This window comes from Pollachius pollachius (genome assembly GCF_949987615.1).
Source record: "Pollachius pollachius genome assembly, chromosome: 3".
NCBI lineage: Eukaryota > Metazoa > Chordata > Actinopteri > Gadiformes > Gadidae > Pollachius > Pollachius pollachius.
In genome coordinates this window covers 6,776,235-6,799,595 of record NC_136936.1, presented here as the reverse complement: position 1 = coordinate 6,799,595, position 23,361 = coordinate 6,776,235, and the positions used below count along the sequence as shown (strand labels likewise).

At 47.2% G+C, this 23,361-nt stretch overlaps 1 protein-coding gene across 1 annotated transcript in view; it reads right to left on the bottom strand.

The window, feature by feature from the left end:
- Nucleotides 1-23,361, bottom strand: part of b3glcta (beta 3-glucosyltransferase a) — a 49,074-nt gene that overhangs the window by 7,259 nt on the left and 18,454 nt on the right. Inside the window, exons 4-12 of the mRNA XM_079733473.1 lie at nucleotides 18,809-18,918; nucleotides 14,090-14,166; nucleotides 12,742-12,853; nucleotides 11,594-11,730; nucleotides 11,234-11,297; nucleotides 9,586-9,717; nucleotides 8,487-8,556; nucleotides 6,141-6,254; nucleotides 584-683 (exon numbers count right to left, since the gene is read on the bottom strand). Of these exons, the coding sequence (XP_079589599.1) occupies nucleotides 584-683; nucleotides 6,141-6,254; nucleotides 8,487-8,556; nucleotides 9,586-9,717; nucleotides 11,234-11,297; nucleotides 11,594-11,730; nucleotides 12,742-12,853; nucleotides 14,090-14,166; nucleotides 18,809-18,918 (916 nt within the window). The remainder of the gene's footprint in view (nucleotides 1-583; nucleotides 684-6,140; nucleotides 6,255-8,486; nucleotides 8,557-9,585; nucleotides 9,718-11,233; nucleotides 11,298-11,593; nucleotides 11,731-12,741; nucleotides 12,854-14,089; nucleotides 14,167-18,808; nucleotides 18,919-23,361) is intronic.

The following is a 23,361-nucleotide window of genomic DNA, read 5'->3' as shown; positions in this document are numbered from 1 at the left end:
CACACGCACACCGAAAGACAGACAGACAGACAGACAGACAGACAGACACACACTGAAAGACAGACAGACACAAACACACCGAAAGACAGACAGATAGACAGACAAACAGACAGACACACACTGACAGACACACGCACACTGAAAGACAGACAGTCAGACAGACAGACAGACAGACAGACACACGCACACCGAAAGACAGACAGACAGACAGACAGACACAGATCCACTTTAGCATTCAGAAACGGATAAAGCTAGCGGTTCCTGCGGCTATTTACCACACCAGCTAGTCATTCTCCAGCCTGGCGTACAGGTGGAGCCCAGAGGAGCTGAAATGCTAGCGTTAAAGCTACTGCGGCGGATAGCCTCCAGAATGGTAATGCCGGCACAACCAATGCTTCTACCCAGGATTTCAGTCAAAGCAATTTGTGCTGTCGCTTCAAACACGTTCCTCTGTCATCACAGCAGGGAGGGAATTGGCTGCAGAGGATTGGCGGGGGGGCGTCTGGGAGATGGAAGCACTCACTCCTTCTACTTTAGCGTTGAATGTGTCAGTCGGTCGGCTGACAGGAGAGAGAGAGCCTACCTGATGAGGGTGTCGTCGTCCACGATGATCAGCCACTTGGTCTCCGGGACGGCGCCGCTCACAAACTGTTTGAGGATGGCGAAGGTTTTCCCACAGTGGCCTGCAAAATGAGAGACGGTTTCAACGGAGGAGTACATGAACAGGTATTGACACAGAGGGGCTTATGATGACAAATGCCGCTGCAGGATGGATTCAAAAACACAGAAAGGCAATATGTGAAATGCAATACTCCTTGCTGCACGTACACACACACACACACACACACACACACACACAAACATACATATACTCGCGGAAAAACACACACACCTGCAGACACACATACATATACTCGCGGAAAAACACACACACTCACAGACACACACACACACACACACACACACACACACACACACATATAAACATACATATACTCGCGGAAAAACACACACACTCACAGACACACACGCAAGTGCGGCACACACACACACATACACACACACACACACAAACACACGGGCGGCACACACACACACACACACACACACACACACTCACGGACACACAGACACGTGCAGGCACGTACACCCACACACACAAAGACACACATTAATCAAACATTAGCAGGATAATCAATAGATTCCCCGACACAGATTCTAATCGGAGTGGCTTCGAGGGAACTTCACAGTGCAGCACCATATCCATTGATCAAGCGGTGCCGTGGCCGGTCGCTGTGATCTCTGCAGCCCTGGCAGCTGTTGCAGGCAGAGCAGCCTGCCACCACCACACTGGCCTCACGGCAGTCTGCGGCGGAGCAGCAAGTTAAAGCCAATCGTCCCTTTGACCGTGACATCGCCTGATGTCCGTCCCTGACAACACCCAGGGAAAATAGGCTGCAACTCCAAAAGAGGAGGCAATTTTTGGTGGAGGCTGATTTGGTGAGGAACAGCCCTTAAGATAAGAGGGATTTAAGGATTTAAGGGAGGGAGTGGGAACGACGGTGGGGTTCAAACGCAGGTCTCGGATGTGTAAAAAATTGTTAAACTCTACCAACAGGCTGAGCGGAAGGATCACCGGAGGGCGAACACATCTCATATGCAAAGCCCAGGCCTGGAGCCCACGGCTGGTTGGGGCAGCCCCGCGCCCCTGTCTGAGAGAGCTCCATCAGCGGCCGCTCTCCTCACTCGGCATATTGAAAATATGAATACTTTTATTGAATTTGATTTATTTTTTATGAATCGATTATATTTTATCTACCCACCGTCTTCCATTGACATATTATTTGATTTTATTTTATAATGGGTTATTTCACAAAGTGAATTTTACCTCTGGAATTTGAAAGAAGGACCGGGCGAAAACCATCCATCCATCCACCCATCCATCTATCTTGATCCCAGAGCTGACTCATACGTTGGGGAGGACTTTATGTCTTAACAGCTTCTGGTCTTTTTCTTTTGGGTCGGTGAATACGGTAGGTGAGTCGCTAACTCATGTAGGTGACATCGTGATGGTATATTCGTTATGTAAATGAAGAATATAAAACCAGGCAGAGATCAATACTCTGTCAAACTGATGGGAGACCCAGCCCTTCAATCAGCAGGCCGGCTTTAATGGCGGCTGTGAACTTTAAAAAGAACCTGGATTTCCATCAGGCCGGAGTGAGACGGCTCTTCATCTTGCGCCGGGGAAAAGGGCAGGCTTTCGAGGGGACCAGAAAAGAGTATCCCAAGGTTAAAAAATATCTCCAAAGTGAAGAAAATCCGTGTACTTTAGGATACAAAATATAGATACATCTCTCTGTCGCTCTCTTTCTCCCTCTCTTTCTCCCTCTCTCTCTCTCTCGATGGGAGAGGGCTTGACAGAACAGACTGGAGGAGAGAGAGTGGAACGTTCCGGGGTCTCCGTAGAAAAGAAAGCAGCAGGGGAGCTTATCCATAATGATCACATGGATTCCTCCCTCCAAAAGCTGAATCTTAATACATTACTACAGGGAGATGGAGGGAGGGAGGGAGGGATGGGGAGGGAAAACTTCCCCTGGGAGCTATCAGAAAGCTGTGGGCCTGTTGTATTATTTATGTCTCCCCCCTATATCGTTGCCTTCTCCCCTTGCCGGGTGTAAATAGAGGGATCCAGGACACCTTGAGCTGCTGATGGGAATAAAAGAGCAACACATTCCATCAGGCAGGTGTTCAGCTGCCGACTGGCACGCCGCTGGGAAAACATTCCTCTGTTCCCCGGCCAGCGTCGCGGACAACTGCCTCCGAGAGCTAAAAATCCTGAGACTGATATGACATGGAATCTGGCAGCATCATGCTAAGAACACGCATGGAGAAATCAATTTCTGGGGGTTCAATTAATCAGAGGATGCGATAGAAGGCTAAGGACTGAACGTTAGACAGGGGAAACATTTTGAGGTAAATACTGAAATAAAACCGTTATGCCTTTTTGTCATAATTCATATTTATGTTGTTGTGGCGGATGTTCAGCTCCTTTAAAAATATGTCAGATGAAATTAATGAGTTGTTTCAAGATCAACAAAATATAATTATAACAAGCCACACGCTTCGAGTGTCATTGAATGTTACAACTAGAAGAAGCTACTAGAAGTCACGTTCAACTTTCCTATCCCTCATCAAAAGAAACTTGCAGAAACATTCGCTTTCATTAAATAAAATGAATGCAGCCAACTTAACCACTAAACTATCTTGCCCTAACCCCCCCCCCAGACTATCCTGCCCTACCCCGCCTCCCCGGCGTTGCCTTCATTTGGTTCGGAGGTTCTGTTAATCCATCTTGGAGGCTCTTCCCTGGCAGAGGGGGGCTGAATCCCCCAGCGCAGCACCTTGGCCACGCTTGTTTCAACACGAGTTGTGAATGAAGTGGATTCGGTCATTACCACGCCTGGCGCCCCGTTCACAGAAACAGCCCGAGCTGCCAAGGCTCGTCTTCTAAATGTTATCTGGGAGAGGGTTTGGCCAGTGATATATGACCACTAATGGATAGAGTCCAACAAAGGGAAACGTCGTTTTGAGGTGTAAAAGTGGGAAACCAACTGACGTAATAACTTTCCTTCTAACAAACATGTTCAACCTCAGATGCACCTTGATACGGTCAAAGGATTTATATAGTAAATACTATCCTATGAGAGAGAGAGAGAGAGAGAGAGAGAGAGAGAGAGAGAGAGAGAGAGAGAGAGAGAGAGAGAGAGAGAGAGAGAGAGAGAGAGAGAGAGAGAGAGATAGATAGATAGATAGATAGATAGATAGATAGATAGATAGATAGATAGATAGATAGATAGATAGATAGAGAAAATATTAAGCCAAAATAAATACATTTGGAAGTTATGTTTACGTCTTCAGTCATATAAGTCGGGGAAGGGTATATATATGTACGGTGTATACATCCACTCGAGGATCGCTTGTAGCAGCCATACACAAAGAGGAAATATACAAACACATAATCATGTGTCATCTAATGCACCCACTTATGTGGATGTACGTTCCTCCCAAAGCTCGGGAAACCGAGACCTACATGAACAACACACACAATTTTCCCCCACTTGTGTTTAGTCTTTGTGAAGAAACTGTACCTTTAGTCGGTTTCCTTTGTAATGCTCCTTTCAATATTTGCAACAGCCTTGCATCACGGTTTGTATTTAATCTTTCAATTACTCAAAATGTGATAAGCTTCTTTCAAAACCTACTTGGGAGTATGCATATAATTGGCAAAAAAATCAAAAATACCCCATGTGCGTGTAGGTTATACACTAACGATACAACATTTAAGTAAAGCAAACAATAGCACCACCATGTAAATAGATGAACCAGCTCCCCGATACCACGGACAGAGATGGAGGGGCGTAGGCGTCCAGGGAACAGTTTGACAAAGTGCTTCGCTCTACCCGTTTGTCTTAGCTAAATGTCAGTGCGTTTGCAGTGGCTCCTGTGCGCGCTCTTCGGCGGGGCGCTATTCATGGATGCTCCGCCGGGGTTGTGAATTCGGTGCGCATCACATATTCTATCTTAAGCTCTGCCCGCGCCGGAACACACAGCGGACCGCCGAGAGCTACCGCTGCCACAGGTGTGGCGGCGGTAGCGCTAAGCCTGAGCATCGCGCATCGTGGAACGCACGGCGAGGAAAACCAACGCACCGCATCCATAGGGGACGTTGGGCCCTGGCGATCAGAGGCAGAAGAGTGAAGCTGTGAGACAGGCGGTGGATTGATGGGCTGAACCCGCCGGGGTGGTATACCATTACGCCTCGTATCGACGCCCGGTTCGATTCCCCCCTGTGGTCCTGGGCCATGTGTCGTTGCCTCTCTCTCTCAGCCCACTCTTCTGGCTGTCCTCAACGTGCAAAGAGAATAGAACTGTGAACTGATTTGTTTTTTTGGGGTGCAGGTAAACTCGGTGCAAACACTACTAATTCAAAGGCGGCAGAAGGTCAACAGGCAGGAGGCAGCCATTATTAAATCTGCACTAATCAAAATTGTGTGCTTTTAAACAAAAGGTGACATTGTGCCTCAATCACAATGTCCTCCTGCGCCCTTCGTCTCCCAGCCGCAAGCTGCTGCCCAATAGTCTCCCAATGCTGGACAGCCTCACGCTAGCTGCCCTTCAGCTGTCACAAATCAATTAATGGCGCCGTTGTACGATAATGGGGAACGGCGAGCCATTCAGTCAGAGCAACAATCATCCAGCAAATCAGAGGAGCGGCGCAATCACTCCCGAGCCCTTTGAAACCCAAACGCCCCGCTTGCAGCTCTCTTTAAAAGAGGCCGTTCCTTTTTTCACAGTGAATCTCCGGCTCTGCACTGAACGAAAGACACCAGTCAAGTGAAAGTAGTCAGCATCCGTCTGCAGCGTGTCACACATGAAGTGTGAAGCCCACGTGGAACCATAATTACACTGGCCATGCCGTCACAACATGCTCAAGATGTCATCTCTCTTCACTGCTGAAATCCACACACACACACACACATACAGAAGGACCGTCTCTGTAACGTCCCTGTTTGCGGTCAGAACGCCTGCGTTATAGTATTATGCTGATGATCCTGTAGTTGAATAACGCACGCCTTGAGGCCACGGCGTGGCCATCTTCATTGAATTAGAAGGGTTCAAATTAGATAGAGTTTATTAAACCCTGTGGCATCGCGGGTCAGGCAGCAGACCGATAAACCGGGTGAACACTCACATCAGACAGCGATTGTTTACGCACCGTGCCAAGCGCAGACAAATGTGATGCAACCACGACGGGAGGAATTCATTTCACATGCTTTAGGCTTGTGGAGTAGATATCTGAATGAAGTGGGGAATAATATGTTCCCTGATACGTTCTCTTATGATCATATTCCAAACAGAACCGTGGAAATGAAGCACAATTGAAAGCATGTGCAACTCAAAACACAAACACAATCCCCTGCTTAAGGAAATCAAAGTAGATGTGGGAAAGGAGTTTATAAAATAAATACGCTATGTGAATCCACAACATGTTCTCCCACAGGTGAATCAACAACAAGTGTCTTCAAATTAAAACTGGAAGCTGAATGCTATTCTTCCAGGGTCGGAGCAGCACTCACCTCGCTCGGTGTTGGGTACCCCGAGGTTGATGGTGGGTATGGAGGGGTCCGCATGGTCGCTGTAGTACTCGAGGAGAGACGCCTCCCGCTCCCAGGTCCCCTTCACCACCGGGACTACAGCCCAGGGAAGACGGCGTCAGAAGAGCATGTCGGTGTAGGACTCACAGTGAACACCGCTGTGGAGTGTGTGTGTGGATGACGGCTGGTTTAAGCAGCATCAGCTGGCCCGAGTCTGGGTGATCTCTGGGGCTGGGTGAGGCTGCACCCCTGTTACACATTGATCAACCAGTGGGCAACAGGTTAAGCAGCCATCACCACACACACATTCAGGGAAGTCTCCTGCGTGGCAACATGGAGCACCAGGTGATGTGTCGTTGTCTACAATAGCCACCTAGCTGGTGTGTAGCATGGACATTGTTACAGCCACATTACAGTCCTGGTCTCAGGGGACCACCAGATAATCACGTTTGAGTTTCGCAATTGATATCAGTCTCGCTTTGGCTGGGAAACAATTTATTTGAAAATATGGGCACGACTTTTCATTGTTCAAAAAGCCACAGCTAATCAGATTCACTGACTGATCTGCAGAGAGAAACATAATGTGAATATGAACTGAATGTGAGGTTCTCACATGGCTACATCAATCCAAGTCGACAGAGTGAAGACCATAAGAGTCCACCTCAGTCCAATGACCAGAGTGAAGACCACAAGAGTCCACCTCAGTCCAGTAGACAGAGTGAAGACCACAGGAGTCCACCTCAGTCCAATGACCAGAGTGAAGACCATAAGACCCCACCTCAGTCCAATGACCAGAGTGAAGACCACAAGACTCCACCTCAGTCCAGTAGACAGAGTGAAGACCACAGGAGTCCACCTCAGTCCAATGACCAGAGTGAAGACCATAAGACCCCACCTCAGTCCAATGACCAGAGTGAAGACCACAAGACTCCACCTCAGTCCAGTAGACAGAGTGAAGACCACAGGAGTCCACCTCAGTCCAATGACCAGAGTGAAGACCATAAGACCCCACATCAGTCCAATGACCAGAGTGAAGACCACAAGAGTCCACATCAGTCCAGTGGACAGAGTGAAGACCAAGTCCACCTCCACCCATTGACCAAACAACATTCAAAGCCTTTCATGCCATTCCGGGGTTTCGTTGAAATGATGATCCCAGCATGAATCAATCATCTGCAGTCACTTTAAACAGAAAGCTATTTTCAAATGTAATGGCTTCTACTTTGCAGACTAGAAGCAATTCCACAGCACATCAGGAAGTGAGTGTGTGCATTATTGAAGAATTGATCCATCTATTTTGTGATTTACTATCCCTCTTTTGACGTTTCTCTATGGAACCTCTTGAATTCTTTAAAACACGAATGGGTTTCCAACATTACCGGGTAAGAATGGAATTAAGTAATAATTACATGCAATTTAAATATCCTTCCAAACTCTATAATGTATGTAGCCATCCATCTTTCTATGTATTATCTAATAAGACCTTTATTGTTGTAGTTCAGAGTATTCATATATTGCCAAGAATGCTTACATTTTTTTAAATCTAAAACTACTAATCTAAAACTAGCAATCCAACGTTCACAGCAGTCATAGTACACTGTTGATGCCAAAAATTATCAATTAAAAGTTTCTTAATCAGTTTTTTTTACTCCCAAGGCACAGTTGGCTATCCATTTTAATTTCTCCCTTTCTATTTTATTCAGGGTAGAGCAGTACATAAATTACCATTTAGAAGATAAGGAAGCATTAATGAAGTCATTAGGAGAAATAGCATTCGTGATCTGAGGATTTCTCAAACTCTGTGTCTCATGGGATGGAAGCTACGCCTCGGTAAATCCATTTATTTCTGCTTTAAATGCAAGAGGGTATTGTAAAGTACAGGGTGTTGTAATTTCCGGATAATTACCACCGTTGTGTTTTGTTTGATATTACCTCGACGTGGCATTAAAAATTGTAACGCTCATACATTTTTTTTCCCCCTTTCTCTGGCTCAACCGTTTCGATTCAGCCCCAAGTCGCTCTTACAACACGAGTACTTGAGATAATTAAACAGTCCTATTAGAACAAAACATACTTCATCAAGCAGCGAGAGCTCAAACACATTTCACAATACATTCCCAGAGGATAAGCACCTCACTAATCAAACCAGTCTTCCCGAACACTAATGAGAAACCGCTTTTAGCCCAGTCATACAAATCCTTATCGCATCCACCGCGATAAGAATAGGAGGAAGAGAAGGCGTTAAGTCTTCGGCACGCGTCATGTCTGGGCAGGTGTCTCGTGATAAATCATGGGATGGAGGTGTTTTAGCGTAGGTGCGCCACTTACCTCTCTCGGCGTGAAACTTCTTACAGGTTTTGACAGCCACGAATACGTCTTCCTTACCCACGGCCTCTCCCTTTACGGAGGAAGAACACAAGAAGAAAACTAAGACAAACGAGGAAAGAGAAGTAATTATTTTAATCACAATAAGTTGCGATGGTTTACATTTCAACTTTCTTGTGATTTAAAAGGAGCTGGACATATTTGTAGTCTGTGCTGATTGATAACGATTTCATTAATGTCTTCAATGAAATCACATCTTATAACCGGTACATTCTACTCATACGTTCTCTTTGTTTACGTGCCATGTTGCATGAATGACTCACGGCCCCGGAGGGGACGCTATGTTATCTTAGCATCGCTCTCTAACTTGCAAGCCATGGCGTATAATTTTAGAGACTAATTAACCAAATATAATTCAGAAAACTATCTAGAAATCTCAGCGTGTCTTGTCTAACCAATGCCGTCGTACATCAGATGCTTTTTGAAGTGCCTATGGCCGTCGTACTGGATGGTGAAGGCCACTGTAGCTTCTCCTACATCATGGAAATCCCTTTAATGTTATCCACATTCCTCCATATCACAGTTGTGCCGCTAGTTACGTTTTGTTGTTTGGTTGTGTACCTTGTGTTGTGGTAATAGCCCACTGCTACCTGTTTAAAAAGCATCATGAATATTTATGATTTCCAGTGGAGGAAGGAAAGACTCGGCACCCTGCTGGGAGAGAGAACTCTCCAAATTTCTTGTTTGCCAAATTGAGTGTACAGTGCATGATTCATCTGTTAAAGTCTCACCAGTCGAGGGTGGTGTTAGCGCATCAAGGGGTAAACAACAAGCCAGAAGTGTTTCAGTTCAATCATACCACTTCAAGAAAAACAAGTCTTTGATCATGTGAACACGCCACCCACACATACTTTAACAAAAAGTACAAAAACGACGTTCAAAGAATACGTACTCTCTAGGCACTAACTACACAACAAAGGAGCGTTCAACACAACCACACGAACCACTTCCGTCAGCGCGGCACACATCGCCATTCTAAACCCCCCCATTGGTCGGTCCCTCTGCGCATGCGGAGTGTCGGGGGTGCGAGGCCGGTACCCACACATGCCGGGGCGGGGGCGCTGAGCGTGGTGGTGCAGTGGGCCGCCCGGGGGGAGTCCTGCAGCTCGGTGCACAGCTCGGGCACGGCGGTGAGCCGGAGACCCTGGCCCTGGTTCCAGATGTACAAGGCCACCTGGAATCACGAGATTACAGTGTGGGCGGAATACCAGCGGTTATCTCAGGGTCTGTTCCGACAAAACCAGCGGTTATCTCAGGGTCTGTTCCGATAAAACCAGCGGTTATCTCAGGGTCTGTTCCGACAAAACCAGCGGTTATCTCAGGGTCTGTTCCGACAAAACCAGCGGTTATCTCAGGGTCTGTTCCGATAAAACCAGCGGTTATCTCAGGGTCTGTTCCGACAATACCAGCGGTTATCTCAGGGTCTGTTCCGATAAAACCAGCGGTTATCTCAGGGTCTGTTCCGATAAAACCAGCGGTTATCTCAGGGTCTGTTCCGACAAAACCAGCGGTTATCTCAGGGTCTGTTCCGACAAAACCAGCGGTTATCTCAGGGTCTGTTCCGACAAAACCAGCGGTTATCTCAGGGTCTGTTCCGACAAAACCAGCGGTTATCTCAGGGTCTGTTCCGATAATACCAGGGCTGTGAGAACGCGGCGGGCATCGCTGATTCTGGATTGTGGAGGAAAGCGGCGGCCTTGTAGTGAGAGAGGTGGGGAGGGTGATGGGTGCAGGAGGGAGGGGAATGGGTGTTGGGTACACACGAGCAGTTTGTCTCTTCTGAGCAGGTGGAGAAAAACAGAAAAGGGGAAAGGAGAGAGTTAGGCTTTTGCTGGGAAAATGAAGACGGAGGACTCCCGGTAACAGAGTGCATAATAAAGATAATTTGAAGCAGCCTTCCGATTCTTCTTCCCATGGCCAAAGAGCGTCACGTTGAGTTATTTTTGTGCGCACACACACGTCTCTGCGCAGCCACACGTTTTCAGTCCCGACGATGGAACCCAAGCGGCCTGGCTGAATGCAACACTGGGAGTTTAATGTGGAATTAATACTGTAATAAAACAGTGAGGACATTCACATGAGTGCTGTAATATATAAATGACGTGCCATGGCTGCTTGCTCAGATGTTATATCTACTGATCTAGGAGCAGGTAGGGATTAGGCCTCGTGCTTAAAGACAGCCTAGTCACTCTACTGATTCCTGCCCGATTTAACCAACCTTTTTTTTATCTTGGTAAATCCCAACCCAGAGTCTTGCCTTGCGTCTCCTCTTAACATCTCATCCCCTGAGCAGGTAATTACTTTTTCATTCACATTTCTATACATCTTCCCTCGGCACCTCAGAGTCTTTTGCATGCAGATGAGCCTCCTCTTTTATTATTATAATGCCTCGGTCTCCGTCCAATGGGAGCCCTGGCACGGTGGCCGAGTGAGAACTCGCAGTATTCCCGCGGTGGGGCAACAACTCCGACGCCGCACCGCCCTAATTCTGGAGAGTAATGAGATTTACGCTTTAAGGGGAAGATGAATTTCATGCTCTAGTCAACTCACAAATGAAAAAAGGGAGAAGGTACGCTGGAGTGGCCGTGAGGCAAAGCAGAAGATGCAGAAGATACAGACGGGAAACGGGGGGGGGGGGGGAAAGAGCAAGATCATTGGTAATTGTGACAGGAGCGTCCATCTTGATTTACCTCGTGCTTCAAGTCGATGGTGAAGTCAGACTTCAACGGCTCATCTCGGATCCTGTCTGCGAGTCTGAAACAACGCAACGCAGGGAAGCTCCTCAGAGGGTTGGTATTTCACAAGGAGAGCAAATAGCTTGTGGCTGTTTGGGTGGTTTATAGTTTATAATTGGGTGAATTTGAGTTACGTCATTAATGAGCAGGTAAGAGCCCCCCCCTTACCTGCTTATTGATGATGTATCTCAATGAGCAGGTAAGGAGGGGGGGCAGCCTACAGGATAGGCTGTAGATATTGGGGTTGGAACCCAGAAGTTTTGGAGCTTCGAGTCCAACCCTAGCCCACCTGTCTATCGGGCCGTGTCCACTAACCTCTGAACGAGTGGCACGCTCAGAGCCCAGCCGGCGCTGAAGTCGGGGTATTCGAACTGCGGGGGGTTCTCGGCGAAGGCGTAGTGATGGATGATGGTGGACTCCTCGTCGTGGAGGGGCTTTCCCAGGAACCACTCCTGTTGAAGGGGACAGCGCGTCAACCTTAAGCCCCCCTCGCTCCCCGGTTTAATCCTGATTGTGTGTTTGGAGTGACCCCCTGGGTGCGATCGCTGACGGTGAGTTAGAGTGCTTTGAGTGCTTTCACTGTGTTGAAATGGAAGGACGCGCTCTGGGAGCAATTATGCTTTGGGAGCAATTTTACCCAAACAATCAGTCAGTAATAGCAGACGGTTTGCAAATAAATCCAAATCAGCAGGATTAACCTCCGTAGTGGGATTTCCCCCATACTGGATGTCAATCCAGTTTCAACTTCTGCTATGCTTATTTGCTTCCCGTTTTATTTGGGATTTAAGTGTGTTTAAGTGTTAACACGTATGACCAGCAACAGAACACAGAATAAACCTTGGATTCATAGTGAGGGTGAATCCAAATGCATGTGGTTAAAAACAGTGTCTTCTATAGTGCTTGATCGAGAGCTAAACAACGATTCTCCCCCAGGCCGGGTCAATTCATCACAACCTCCGACATCACAACCTCCGATAATGACACAGAGACAGAGAGAGACACAGACAGAATACGACAGAGAGAGACAGACAGAGACAGAAAGAGAGAGAGAGACAGAGAGAGACAGAGACAGAGAGAGAGAGACAGAGAGACAGACAGAGACAGACAGAGACAGAGACAGAGAGAGAGAGAGAGAGACAGAGATACAGAGAAAGAGAGAGAGACAAAGAGAAAGATACAGAGAGAGACAGAGAGAGAGAGAGAGAGAGAGTGGTGTGATTGATGCGTGTGACACGTCTCCCGTCCAGGTGATGGAATACCGACCCGGGGGCGGTTGCCGTGGTAATGCACCTGACCCGCTCCCTCAGAACGGCTATGTGAGGAGGAGCTGTGATGAGCTTTGAGCTCTGCAGAAGATTACGTGTCAGCATCGGTCACGGGAGTTCAGACAAGAGCAGCTTTCCGACAAGGGGAGGTCTGGGAGGGCGTGAACGCCTAATGGCAGGAGGACAAATGGAACTCACTTTGGTGCCGCCAAACTTTGCCAGCACTCCCAGGAGCTCCCCCACCTTCACGTTGGTGTCCTCCTCCAGGAACACCAGCCAGGAAGAGTTTTTACCAAAGGTTTTGGAAAAGCTTCGGGAGACACAAAACACAGACGCTTTCTTCACATTCGTACTCACCCATTAACTTAAGACTGATTGCTTTCCCAGGAACGATCTAGCTCCATGGGATATGATCTAGCTCCATGGGATATGATCTAGCTCCATGGGATATGTTCTAGCTCCATGGGATATGATCTAGCTCCGTGGGATATGTTCTAGCTCCATGGGATATGTTCTAGCTCCATGGGATATGATCTAGCTCCATGGGATATGATCTAGCTCCATGGGATATGATCTAGCTCCATGGGATATGATCTAGCTCCATGGGATATGATCTAGCTCCATGGGATATGTTCTAGCTCCATGGGATATAATGTAGAACCGTGGGATATGATGTAGCCCCATGGGATATGATGTAGAACCGTGGGATATGATGTAGCTCCTTGGGATATGATCTAGCTCCATGGGATATGTTCTAGCTCCGTGGGATATGATCTAGCTCCAAGGGATATGAGCTGGTAGGGATCCGGCTCCGGGGGGGACTGTGGACATTAGGGTCCGACCCCAGCACCCTTCTGCTGGGAGTAAAACCAGAGAAAACCCAGATCGATCCTCTCAGCCTCAGAGGCATCCAGAGGAGGGGCACTACAACACGAGTTCAGGTACTGCGTTACCTAAACTGCTCCGGGATGCTTCTGTAAGTCACCGTCTAATGGAGGGCCATGACTGGTTCGGGTCCATAATAGAGAGAAACCCAAACGTTCTGACTCAGGGTGAGGCACAGCTTGGGGAAAACAAGCATTGGAGCAGATCCGTTCCCTCTTGTTGAACTGCAATAGATTTAATTAGCTTCCCACCATCCGATTATTACATCTTCGCAACGATGCGAGTGATGACGTCATTTTAGAGAGAAAATATCACTTGAGATGATTAGTTTGCCAAGAAAAAGGAAAAACTTTTCAGAGGATGAGCAGAATGTAGTCATGGCTGATTCATTTGTTCCTTGAAATCTAATTTCACTTTGGTACAACAAAAAACATTGAGACAAAAATACTGCCTAACAAATACTAGTGCCATAACTACTGCACTGGGCCGGCTCAGGGCAGAACCTCTGCTCATTAAAACCAAGAACCCAAGAGGCAGGCTTAACAAGTACGTGTATGTGTGCGGGCGTGCGTGGTGTGTGTGTTTGTTGTCCTTGTCGTGTCATGTCAGGTCAAAGCGTGCGTCACATCTGCATGAGTCCTGCGTTCTGTGGGCCACTTACTGAGGCAGCATTGGCAGAATGCTCCAGTCACCCTCATTATCTGACAGACTGTGAAGGAACAGGACCACAGGTGGATTCTGAAAAAGACAAGCAGACCAGAAAACATTTGTTAATCAACTGCACAATGGCCGTGCCAAGCTGAGCGCAATGAGCGACCAGCCTTTCCCAGCACCGCGGGCTGGCATGGGGCGGCTCACTGCTGGTTACACCGTCCCGCCACCGGGGGAGCACATTTCTGACCGCTTGGGGGGGGGGGGGGGGGGGGGCTCTATAGGCAGGGATTGGTCAAAAGGAACAGAGAGAGGAACGGGTGTCTGCGACTACAGTGCTGGCACAGGTGTAGAGTGGAACATTAACACGTTACCAGTGTTATTCACGAGCAGTAGGCCGCGTAGCGACTTTACGGCTGTAACCGCTTCATGAATTAACACAATTCACAACAATTACGATAGGACGTCTGGATTTGTATACTTTCATAGCTGTCAATGCATAGCGCCACAGTTTACTGGTTGAGGCCACCGCTCCACATTAGTAGTCCTCTCCTGCAAAAGTGAGTTCAGACGGAACGTAAACATGGCTCCAATTAAAATAAAACACACTGTATCGTGTGTGTGCGTAAAATCCAATCAAGTGCCCCACATTTCTAACAGCGGCAAAGAAAGAAACGCTCATCAGTGGCAAACAAATGAGCTACCAACAGTTGCATTGCAGAGAGATAATTCTGGCGAGTGGAGGGGGGAGAAGAAGGCCCGGGGAGGGGGGGGGCTGTCAGCGAGAGTTATGAGGGGAGGGCGGGGATGTTTCACACTAGGGGGAAAACAATGCAGCCGAGTGTAAGAGCTCACTGTTCATCAAGCCATGCTTCACTCAGGCGAGTGTCGAGGGGATAACCGCGGCCCGTTTGGATCAGCAGATGGGCTCGGACGCTGGTTGCAGCCCACTTCATCTCTTCGATTTGGGCATCGGATAAGAATTAGACTCAGTAGATCGTGGTGTATTGACACCTGAGACACTTGAGGCGAATTGCAAAAATGTTTTAATCATATCAGCAGCAATAACCATTGAATATGCGTTGCTTTGATATTTATTTTGATTAAAAAAAAATGGATATGTGAATTGGTTTATAGTGATTACGCAACTCTAACTCTACAGTTACCCTCGTTTCTGAGAAGGGGGTCACCACAACAGCCGGTGATCTGTGGCCTATATTCTCCACCACAACAAGGGAAGCCACTCCTACCGGCTCACCTGACCAATCAGGCCCTAGAATAGTCTCAACGCGTTCCATTTTGATTAAAACGTTTCATTTTAGTAAAGGTTTAATCTGTCATCTGGGAAAGTGAGAAATTGAAGTAAGGCTTTCCCCAGACATTGGATATGTTTCAAACTCCAGCCAATCTAGCAGAAATATTGACAGTATGACACACAGTTGTACATTCATAATTCAGAAGCCTATTGGCACTTTGGCAGTGCTATAAATAAAACCTCTGCTAGGGCCATTCCCAGTTGTACTTGTTAAAACAAGAATACCAGGCAGTTGCCCTCTTCCTACAGCTGAAGGTTTGTGTAAATATTTATATGTGGCATATTTAATCTGGATGAGTCGGATAAGATATTTACTGGGGATCAAGAGCACACCTTCTCACTCCCCTGGTCCTTCTGACTCAGTAATCTGGCAAAGCTCCTTAAAAATGTCCTCTTGAGCTTCCATAGCTTACCCGACTTGCCTTATTGAAAGCATAATTCCTGATATCATGAATGTACACACACAAATATACCCAGTGAATTTTTGTTTATTTGGGTTATTCTGTGGCTAATAGATGAGTAACTTTGTTCAGCAGAAATGTGTCCGGTATTCATTATAAATAAAAGCTTTCAAAGACAGAGAGAGAAAGAGTGAGAGAAAGAGGGAGTGTGAGGGGGAGAGGGAGGGAAATAGAGAAGACAAAGAGAAAGCGAGAGCGAGAGAAACAAACAAACAATGCCTGAGCAATGTGGTGCCAGTCTACTTTTCAGCTGCACCATTAGAAAGGCGAAGTGCTTCCCAAACCTCATCAAACGACTGGAGAACCATTTCAGACGAGAACAGAGAATCTAAAAAGAAGAAATCCGGCCAGGAGTGCCTTGGGTTTCATTTCCCCTGTGTTCATAGCCCAATCCTAGCTGACTTATCTGTATCTGAATTGTTTCCCTGTGACAATGGACCAGTGCTGGGGTTTATACGCTGGATTACAAGACAAAGAAAATAGTCTTGCCATTTTGTTATGCAATCACAAAAACAAAAAGGGAGAGAGGTGACTCAAGGTGAATCCTTTGAGACAGTGACTGTGTTGCCTCGTGAGACGGTCAGCATGTTCACATTCTGTCCCTCTCTGCACATCAGTCTGGCCTTGAGCCTGTTCAAAGCCTACTCTAAAAAGCAGAAGAAAGAAGGACCAATCACAGCCCAAGGGCAGGGAGTTTCATTTCATGACCATATGCTGCAGACTTAAAAGACAATGGCTGCGCAACAGATGATAAAAGGTGAACAGAAGGGGGGGCTTTCTCAAAGAATAAGTTTCGCTCTAATTCTGACCAAATTCTTCAAAATTGAAGAGAGGCTGTCTGGACCTTTTGTTTGGCCGCACCGTTTTGTGGGAATCAATTGCTACCCAGTCAAGGCTGGTCGGATACTCATTGCAAATATCTCGATGGTCTCACAGCGCTAGAAACTGTGATCAAGCGATAAACCAATAAAATGGTTTTGACTTATATAACCATGAGCCAAAGAAAATGGAAAAGCGTTGCTGAATAAGAGCCTTACAGGACCGGATGAATAGGTTGACTAGATGAAGACAATCAATTCCACCTTTTCAAGTTCGATTTTTTATAAATATTTCATATAGGATTCAACAAATAGGGATTCTCGTTTCATGGTTGATTTAAGTGTGGAAGGCGTCCAACGGCAGCAGCTCCGGTAGCGCTGGCCTGCTGCCTTGCATGGATGACGCCTGCATGTCAATGGGTAAACGGCATGAATGGGAGGCGTAAACTGTGAAGAGCTCTGAGTGGCCAGGGGGGTCAGAAAAGTGCTCCATAAATCTGTTCCATTCACCATCCATTGCCCCACGGTGTTATCGAGTGGGTGTGCGTGTAACCACTCTGCTCAGAAAGGTTTGCTGTGATGGAAAATAAAAGGGCCTTGAGAATGGGGTCGGTACCGACATCATTGAGCGGGGATGAACTCCGACCTCGACCCAGCTAGAGTCTCCGCTTTAATCGGCTGGGCTCAGTTAGGAGTTAGAAAACGGAAAGAGAAGTCTTTGAAATGCCCACACCGACAGACGCTTGATGCTGTGTGGAGATGGAATGTCTTGAAAGTGCAAATCATAGCTTCATAAAAAATAAAAATCTATAAAATACCAATATAGCAGTGATAGACAAACTACGCTGAAATTAAGATGACTGCCAACACGATATTTTCATTTATTTATTAATTAAACTCTTGACTGTTTTAGTGTTTGATGTTTCGAGCTGTGATTTACTGCTCAAGGATGATCACAGAAACACGGCCGAATCAGGGATTGAACCACGGACCTTGGGACTGTGAATCAAACCCCCTCCCCACTAGACCATGTCAATCAGTAAAGACAGAAGAAAGGTGTTTAGGAGCAACGAGCTGTGTTCAAGAGCTGTATTTAAGCTGGTTAAATAAATACATAAATAGTCAAACTAATAAATAAAACGCTGTTCGGCCACACTTTCATCGCCTTAAGTAGAGTCTAGTTAATCTATTCTTGGGCTTATTGTCTGAAGTTAAAAAAAGCTTTATCCAATTAAATGTCTGTTTTTCTGTTGAAGTAATAACAAACTAATTATGTATTTCAAAAATACGCAAAGGGGCATGCTTTGCGTATTTATTAAAATAAATGTTAACATGCACAACAAGGTGATTTATTTATTATTCAACTCCATCTCGACTTGGTGTTATTGGTTTAGAGAGTTTCTCGTTATTCATGTATTAGAAGCAAGCACTCCTGAATTTGTTGTGTTCTGTGGAAACTCTGTCTGTTTCATATTAATGCAACACTATAACAGACATCCTTCATAGGGCAGGCTCTATATGCTTAGGTTAACCGTGCTTAATGCCGAATTACACAACACCTCCACAAACATAGCCTGCCCAACCACACATAATACAATTATTGCGCTGCATTTCAAGCACAAAATAACGGGATTAATCAGTAGGAAGTGAATACCCGCATATGAGTTCTTATGAATGTTACACTTTGCTTAAATCAGAACAGGTAAGCAACGTTTAAACACAACATGATTTGTAAGCAGGCAGACCCGTTACCCCACTGAATAATGCAATGTGTGTACGTTTGGGGAGTGTGTGTTTATGCAGCTGCACGCCTGCTTCTTTGTGTGTGTGTGTGTGTGCCTGATATTTTGTATGTGTGCATGCTTTTTTGTATGTATGTGTGTGTGTGTGTGTGTGTGTGTGTGTGTGTGTGTGTGTGTGTGTGTGTGTGTGTGTGTGTGTTTTTTGTCTGTCTGTCTGTCTGTCTGTCTGTATGGAATTAAGTAAGTAAGTAAGTAAGTAAGTAAGTAAGTAAGTAAGTAAGTAAGTAAGTAAGTAAGTAAGTAAGTAAGTAAGTATGTATGTATACATGTGTGCATATGTGCATGTGTGCGTGTGTGTGTGTGCGTGCACGTCCAGCCCTGCTAATCTCCTACCTCGGTGAGGTCCGTTGCCTGCTGCAGCACACTGGCCCTGAGCCGCTCGGCCCGCCGGACATGGAAGGAGTTACTCTGGCTCTGGATGACAAACACTATCTGCCGGAGATCTGGGGAGGGGGAGAGGAACAACAACGCAGAAATAATGAACAACAAACAGGACATGAATGGAAGTGAAGCTACGGCAGTCGTCCTGCGCTCCCCCTTTCGCTTCGTTAAGGACCTCGTCGGCCGGGATTCCCTTGGCTAATATTCTGCAAACATTAGCTTTGTCATATCGACGCACACGTCAAGCGCATAATTGGCTCGCAGAATAAGCATGTCGATGTCACGGCGCGATGTCTGTTAATTAAATAATCTGTCAGTTAGCGCCACGCTATGCTACGCTGGACTAATGTTCCGGAGGCTGCGGCTGAAGATTCCACCCGATGAAATACACTGTTTAGCATCTTAATCACACAAAGCGCAAAGTTAATGGAGGGGTCTCGTCTCCAGGTGGCGTCTCAGAGTTTATAACATCGGGATACACGAGTGAGCTCCTCATAAGACCAATGGCTTAGCAGGTATCTATTAGTCTTCGGAGGACCTGATTTATGGGGACCTGACTTGTGAAGTCCTGAGTTTGATCAGAACACACCTGAATAAACCCGAACCAAGCTCATTAAACAGGAACACTCTGCACCTCTGTACTTCTAACTCTTCCTGAAACTCCAGTTAACCATCACCACCACTTTCACAAAGTACACTGGACGAAAAACAACAACATATCTCAGTGGCAGCCCCTCATGTGGCTAGTCATCCACTTGAATTATAGGCGGTAGTTACTCGACCTCCCCTCTGTGATGAGATGATGTGATTCAAAAAACGTGCACAAAAGTTTTACGAAAAATGTAAATAAGGAACAGTGTCTACCGACCGGTCCATATTCACCTCGGTGAATAGTTGTAGAAGAGCGCTGCGACACTGCGGGGGGTAGGAGCTGACCACAGCAGAATGGAATGGATTCGCCCCACACTTCAATTACCAAAAGGAGCAGGAGCTCTCCCAACGAGGGCCGGAGATAACTCGTCAGGGTCAGGGAAGCGCACTGCATCAGTGTCATATCTCTTTAACTTACTGTGTGGGCTGTTGAACCCGCGTGTGTGGGCTGTTGAATCCGTGTGTGTGTGTGTGTGTGTGTGTCAAATGTGTGTGTGTGTGTGTGTATGTGTGTGCTGAATGTGTGTGTGTGTGTGCTGAATGTGTGTGTGTGTGTGTGTTGAATGTGTGTGTGTGTGTGTTGAATCTGTGTGTGTTGAATGTGTGTGTGTTGAATGTGTGTGTGTGTGTGTTTGTTGAATGTGTGTGTGCGTGTGTGCTAAATGTGGGTTTCTGTGTTACTGTGTACGTTGAATCTGCGTGTGCGTTGAATGTGCGCGTGTGCGTTGAATGTGAGCGCGTGCGTTGAATGTGAGCGTGTGCGTGTGCATGCGTGTATGCGTTGAAGGTGTGTGTACGCGAGTGTGTTGAATCTTTGTGCCTGCGTGCGTTCGCATGCATTTATGAGCCTGCGTGTGTGTGTGCATGTGTGCGCGTGTCGTCCCGGCTCTCCTTCATATTACAAAGCTCCCATTGATCTTCTCACCCCGTCGAGGCAGTGGCAGTGTGGGGGGAGAGACGGAGAGGATGCAGGGAGGGACGGGGGGGATGGAGGTCGGGAGGCAGGGGAGGAAGGGGTGCGTTGGATATACTCACTAAATCTCAGCATGTCCATCAGCCTACAGATCTAAGAGACCCGGGCTCTGCTGGGAGTGAGGCTTAGGGAGGGAAATGTGTCTTTCAGCGCACTACACCACCTCTAAACGCCCTTCTGCTGGGACTGCACATTAATGGCTGTGTGTCTGTGCATGGCTGTGTGTGTGTGTGTGTGTGTGTGTGTGTGTGTGTGTGTGTGTGTGTGTGTGTGTGTGTGTGCGTGCGTGCGTGCGTTGCGTGCGTGCGTTGCGTTCACGTGTGTGTGTGTGTGTGTGTGTGTGTGTGTGTGTGTGTGCGTGCGTGCGTGCGTGCGTGCGTTGCGTTCACGTGTGTGTGTGTGTGTGCGAGCTCTTGTTTGTAAACTTTGCCAATTTAGATATAACACGTGAAGGTTGCATGCGTTGTGCTCAATAGTGTGTGAACTTCGCTATCCCAGCGAGCTCTTTCAAATCCCCTGGAGAGGGTTCAGACGGCTCACCCGGCACAGCGACGCTTACAAGGGGAGACTAAGGCTACAGCCACGTCAGATAAGCCAATCCCCCAGTGTGCAGAGGCAGCAGCCAATGGCACCAGAGCAGCAAAAAGGGGAAAAAAGGGAAACTAATTAAGACTAAACTCGCTGGCCTTGGTTCCACTCTGATGGGATTCAATTAATAACCAAAAAAGAGGGACGAGAATGAGAGAGACAATGAAAAAAAGGCCTCTCTCCTCGGCCTTCCTCTTTGTCTCCATTCCTCCACAGCCACCTGCCGCTCTTCCACCCATTACTCAGGGTTTGCTCAACGGCAACAGCTAATCCACAAGACGCATGTTGTAGCGCCGGGGCGACGCACTGTAACGACACCATCCGCCGAAGGGGAGGAGGAGGAGGAGCTGGGAACAGCTCTGCTTTTGACGAACGAGCGTCGTTACTTTTATGATCTCAGCAGAAAGGAAACATTCGGGTTGAAGAAATGGCGGTCAGGGAAATCACAGAGAGAAGAGCCTGCGCCTCGTCATTTGTTCCCTATGCCATATGGGTGCCGCGGTGTAAAGATAGAAACATAGGGGCTGCCTGCAAGTGAATCAGGAGCAATTAGACTCAGGAGAATCCCTGACTTCCACTCTACCTATTTCTGCTTCTAATCAGGTGGTTGGATCCCAGTGTAGAGGCAGGGGGGGCCAACGCCATTACCCCCCAGGGATCCGAAACCAGAGTGCTTCAAAGCAGCGGGGATCACACTCGAGGAAGGTGTGTTAACAACATCTTCTTTTGTTCCTATTTGTTTTCGTGCAGCAGGCAGCCGCTGTTCGTCTCAAGAAGATTGGCCCTTGCACACTAATTGAACTAACGAACAAACGCGTGTCAGAATTCCCGACTTCCTCAACGTTACCAACAGGCAACATTGCAACACAAATACAAGTAGACGAAATAGGTTATATAGGGTAAAAGTGTAAACTTTTCCAATATAGGGATAGAACGATAATATGGCAGCCGTTCCCATCGGTGGAATTGTGTGTAAACCTGTATGTGTGTGCAAGAATGTATGTCTGTGTTTGTCTGTAAACTTAAGAATGTGTGTACGTGTGTATATATATATATATATATATATATATATATATATATATATATATATATATATATATATATATATATATATATATATATATATATATATAAATAAAAGAGAGAGAGAGAGAAAGAGAGTGAGAGTGAGAGAGAGTGTGTGTGTGTGTGTGTGTGTGTGTGTGTGTGTGTGTGTTGACCTGGCCCTGTGCCGTGCTGCCCCCGTTTGACACAAATCAGTGGCAACACATCCTTGTAGTACGCTGCCAGACGGCGACCGGGGGGGCAGAGAGTCGGTTGACCTGCGACCCCTGGAGCTCCATCAGTGTCACGGACCAGATGTGCCGACTCACCACAACGGTGCACTCGCTGCGACTTATTTTTATCTCTTTCCTCAGCCACGATTCAGTCATCACATGCTTTCACCCAAAGCACCCCCACAGCTGTGTTTAAGGCTTCACATTAAGCAGGTAGGAATTAGGCTGCATCGTGCTCCGGGACGTCCACAAGTAGGCTGAGGACATCGCGGTTTGTGCCTGGAATCTTTCAGCCGGGTGTCCGACACCCTAACCACATCATCCTGAATCCGGGTACCGCTTCATCACTATCTATCGCTCCCCACATAAAAGACCCTCAAAAACAGAACAGAAAACGAAACTGCAAGAGACAAACACAGACACGCGCAGAAGTTGATGATGAAGTGTGAGCGTCGCAGCGAGGGGAATACTGATCAGGACCAGCCGACGCGCTGGCCAATACAATGCTGCAAGCGGCCCAGACTACAATGACATCTCAACGCCCGCCACCGGCAGCACCGCAGGCTGTAAATGCTTGAGTTGCAGCCCCAGACATCAGGGTTATTGGCCCCCGCCGCCACAAACACTGAGAGCCAAGTGACGGATCGGAGGGGGTGGACAGCGGACACGGCCCGCGGGACGGGACGGGCTGTCATTAATGTCAGTTTACCGGGCGGCCGGCCTCGTGGCCGAGCATTTGATTGTGCCGGTGTAGAAGAAGACACACTCCAGTGATTCACGTCATTGGATTTTGGGGAACAGGGGGGAAAACAAACAATCCCCCTTCAGATCTCAAAATACCACTCCCTTCCATCACCCACATGTCAATCGCTGTGATTACTATGTTTAAAAAACAAGAGATTCTCCATGGGGATATTTTTTAGTAAATAGCAATTCAATGGGATTGGCCTGTGTGTTTTGCTGCTGTCTATTCTGCTTAAAAAGGTGGAGGCTGGAGATTTTGATACCTGGCTAAT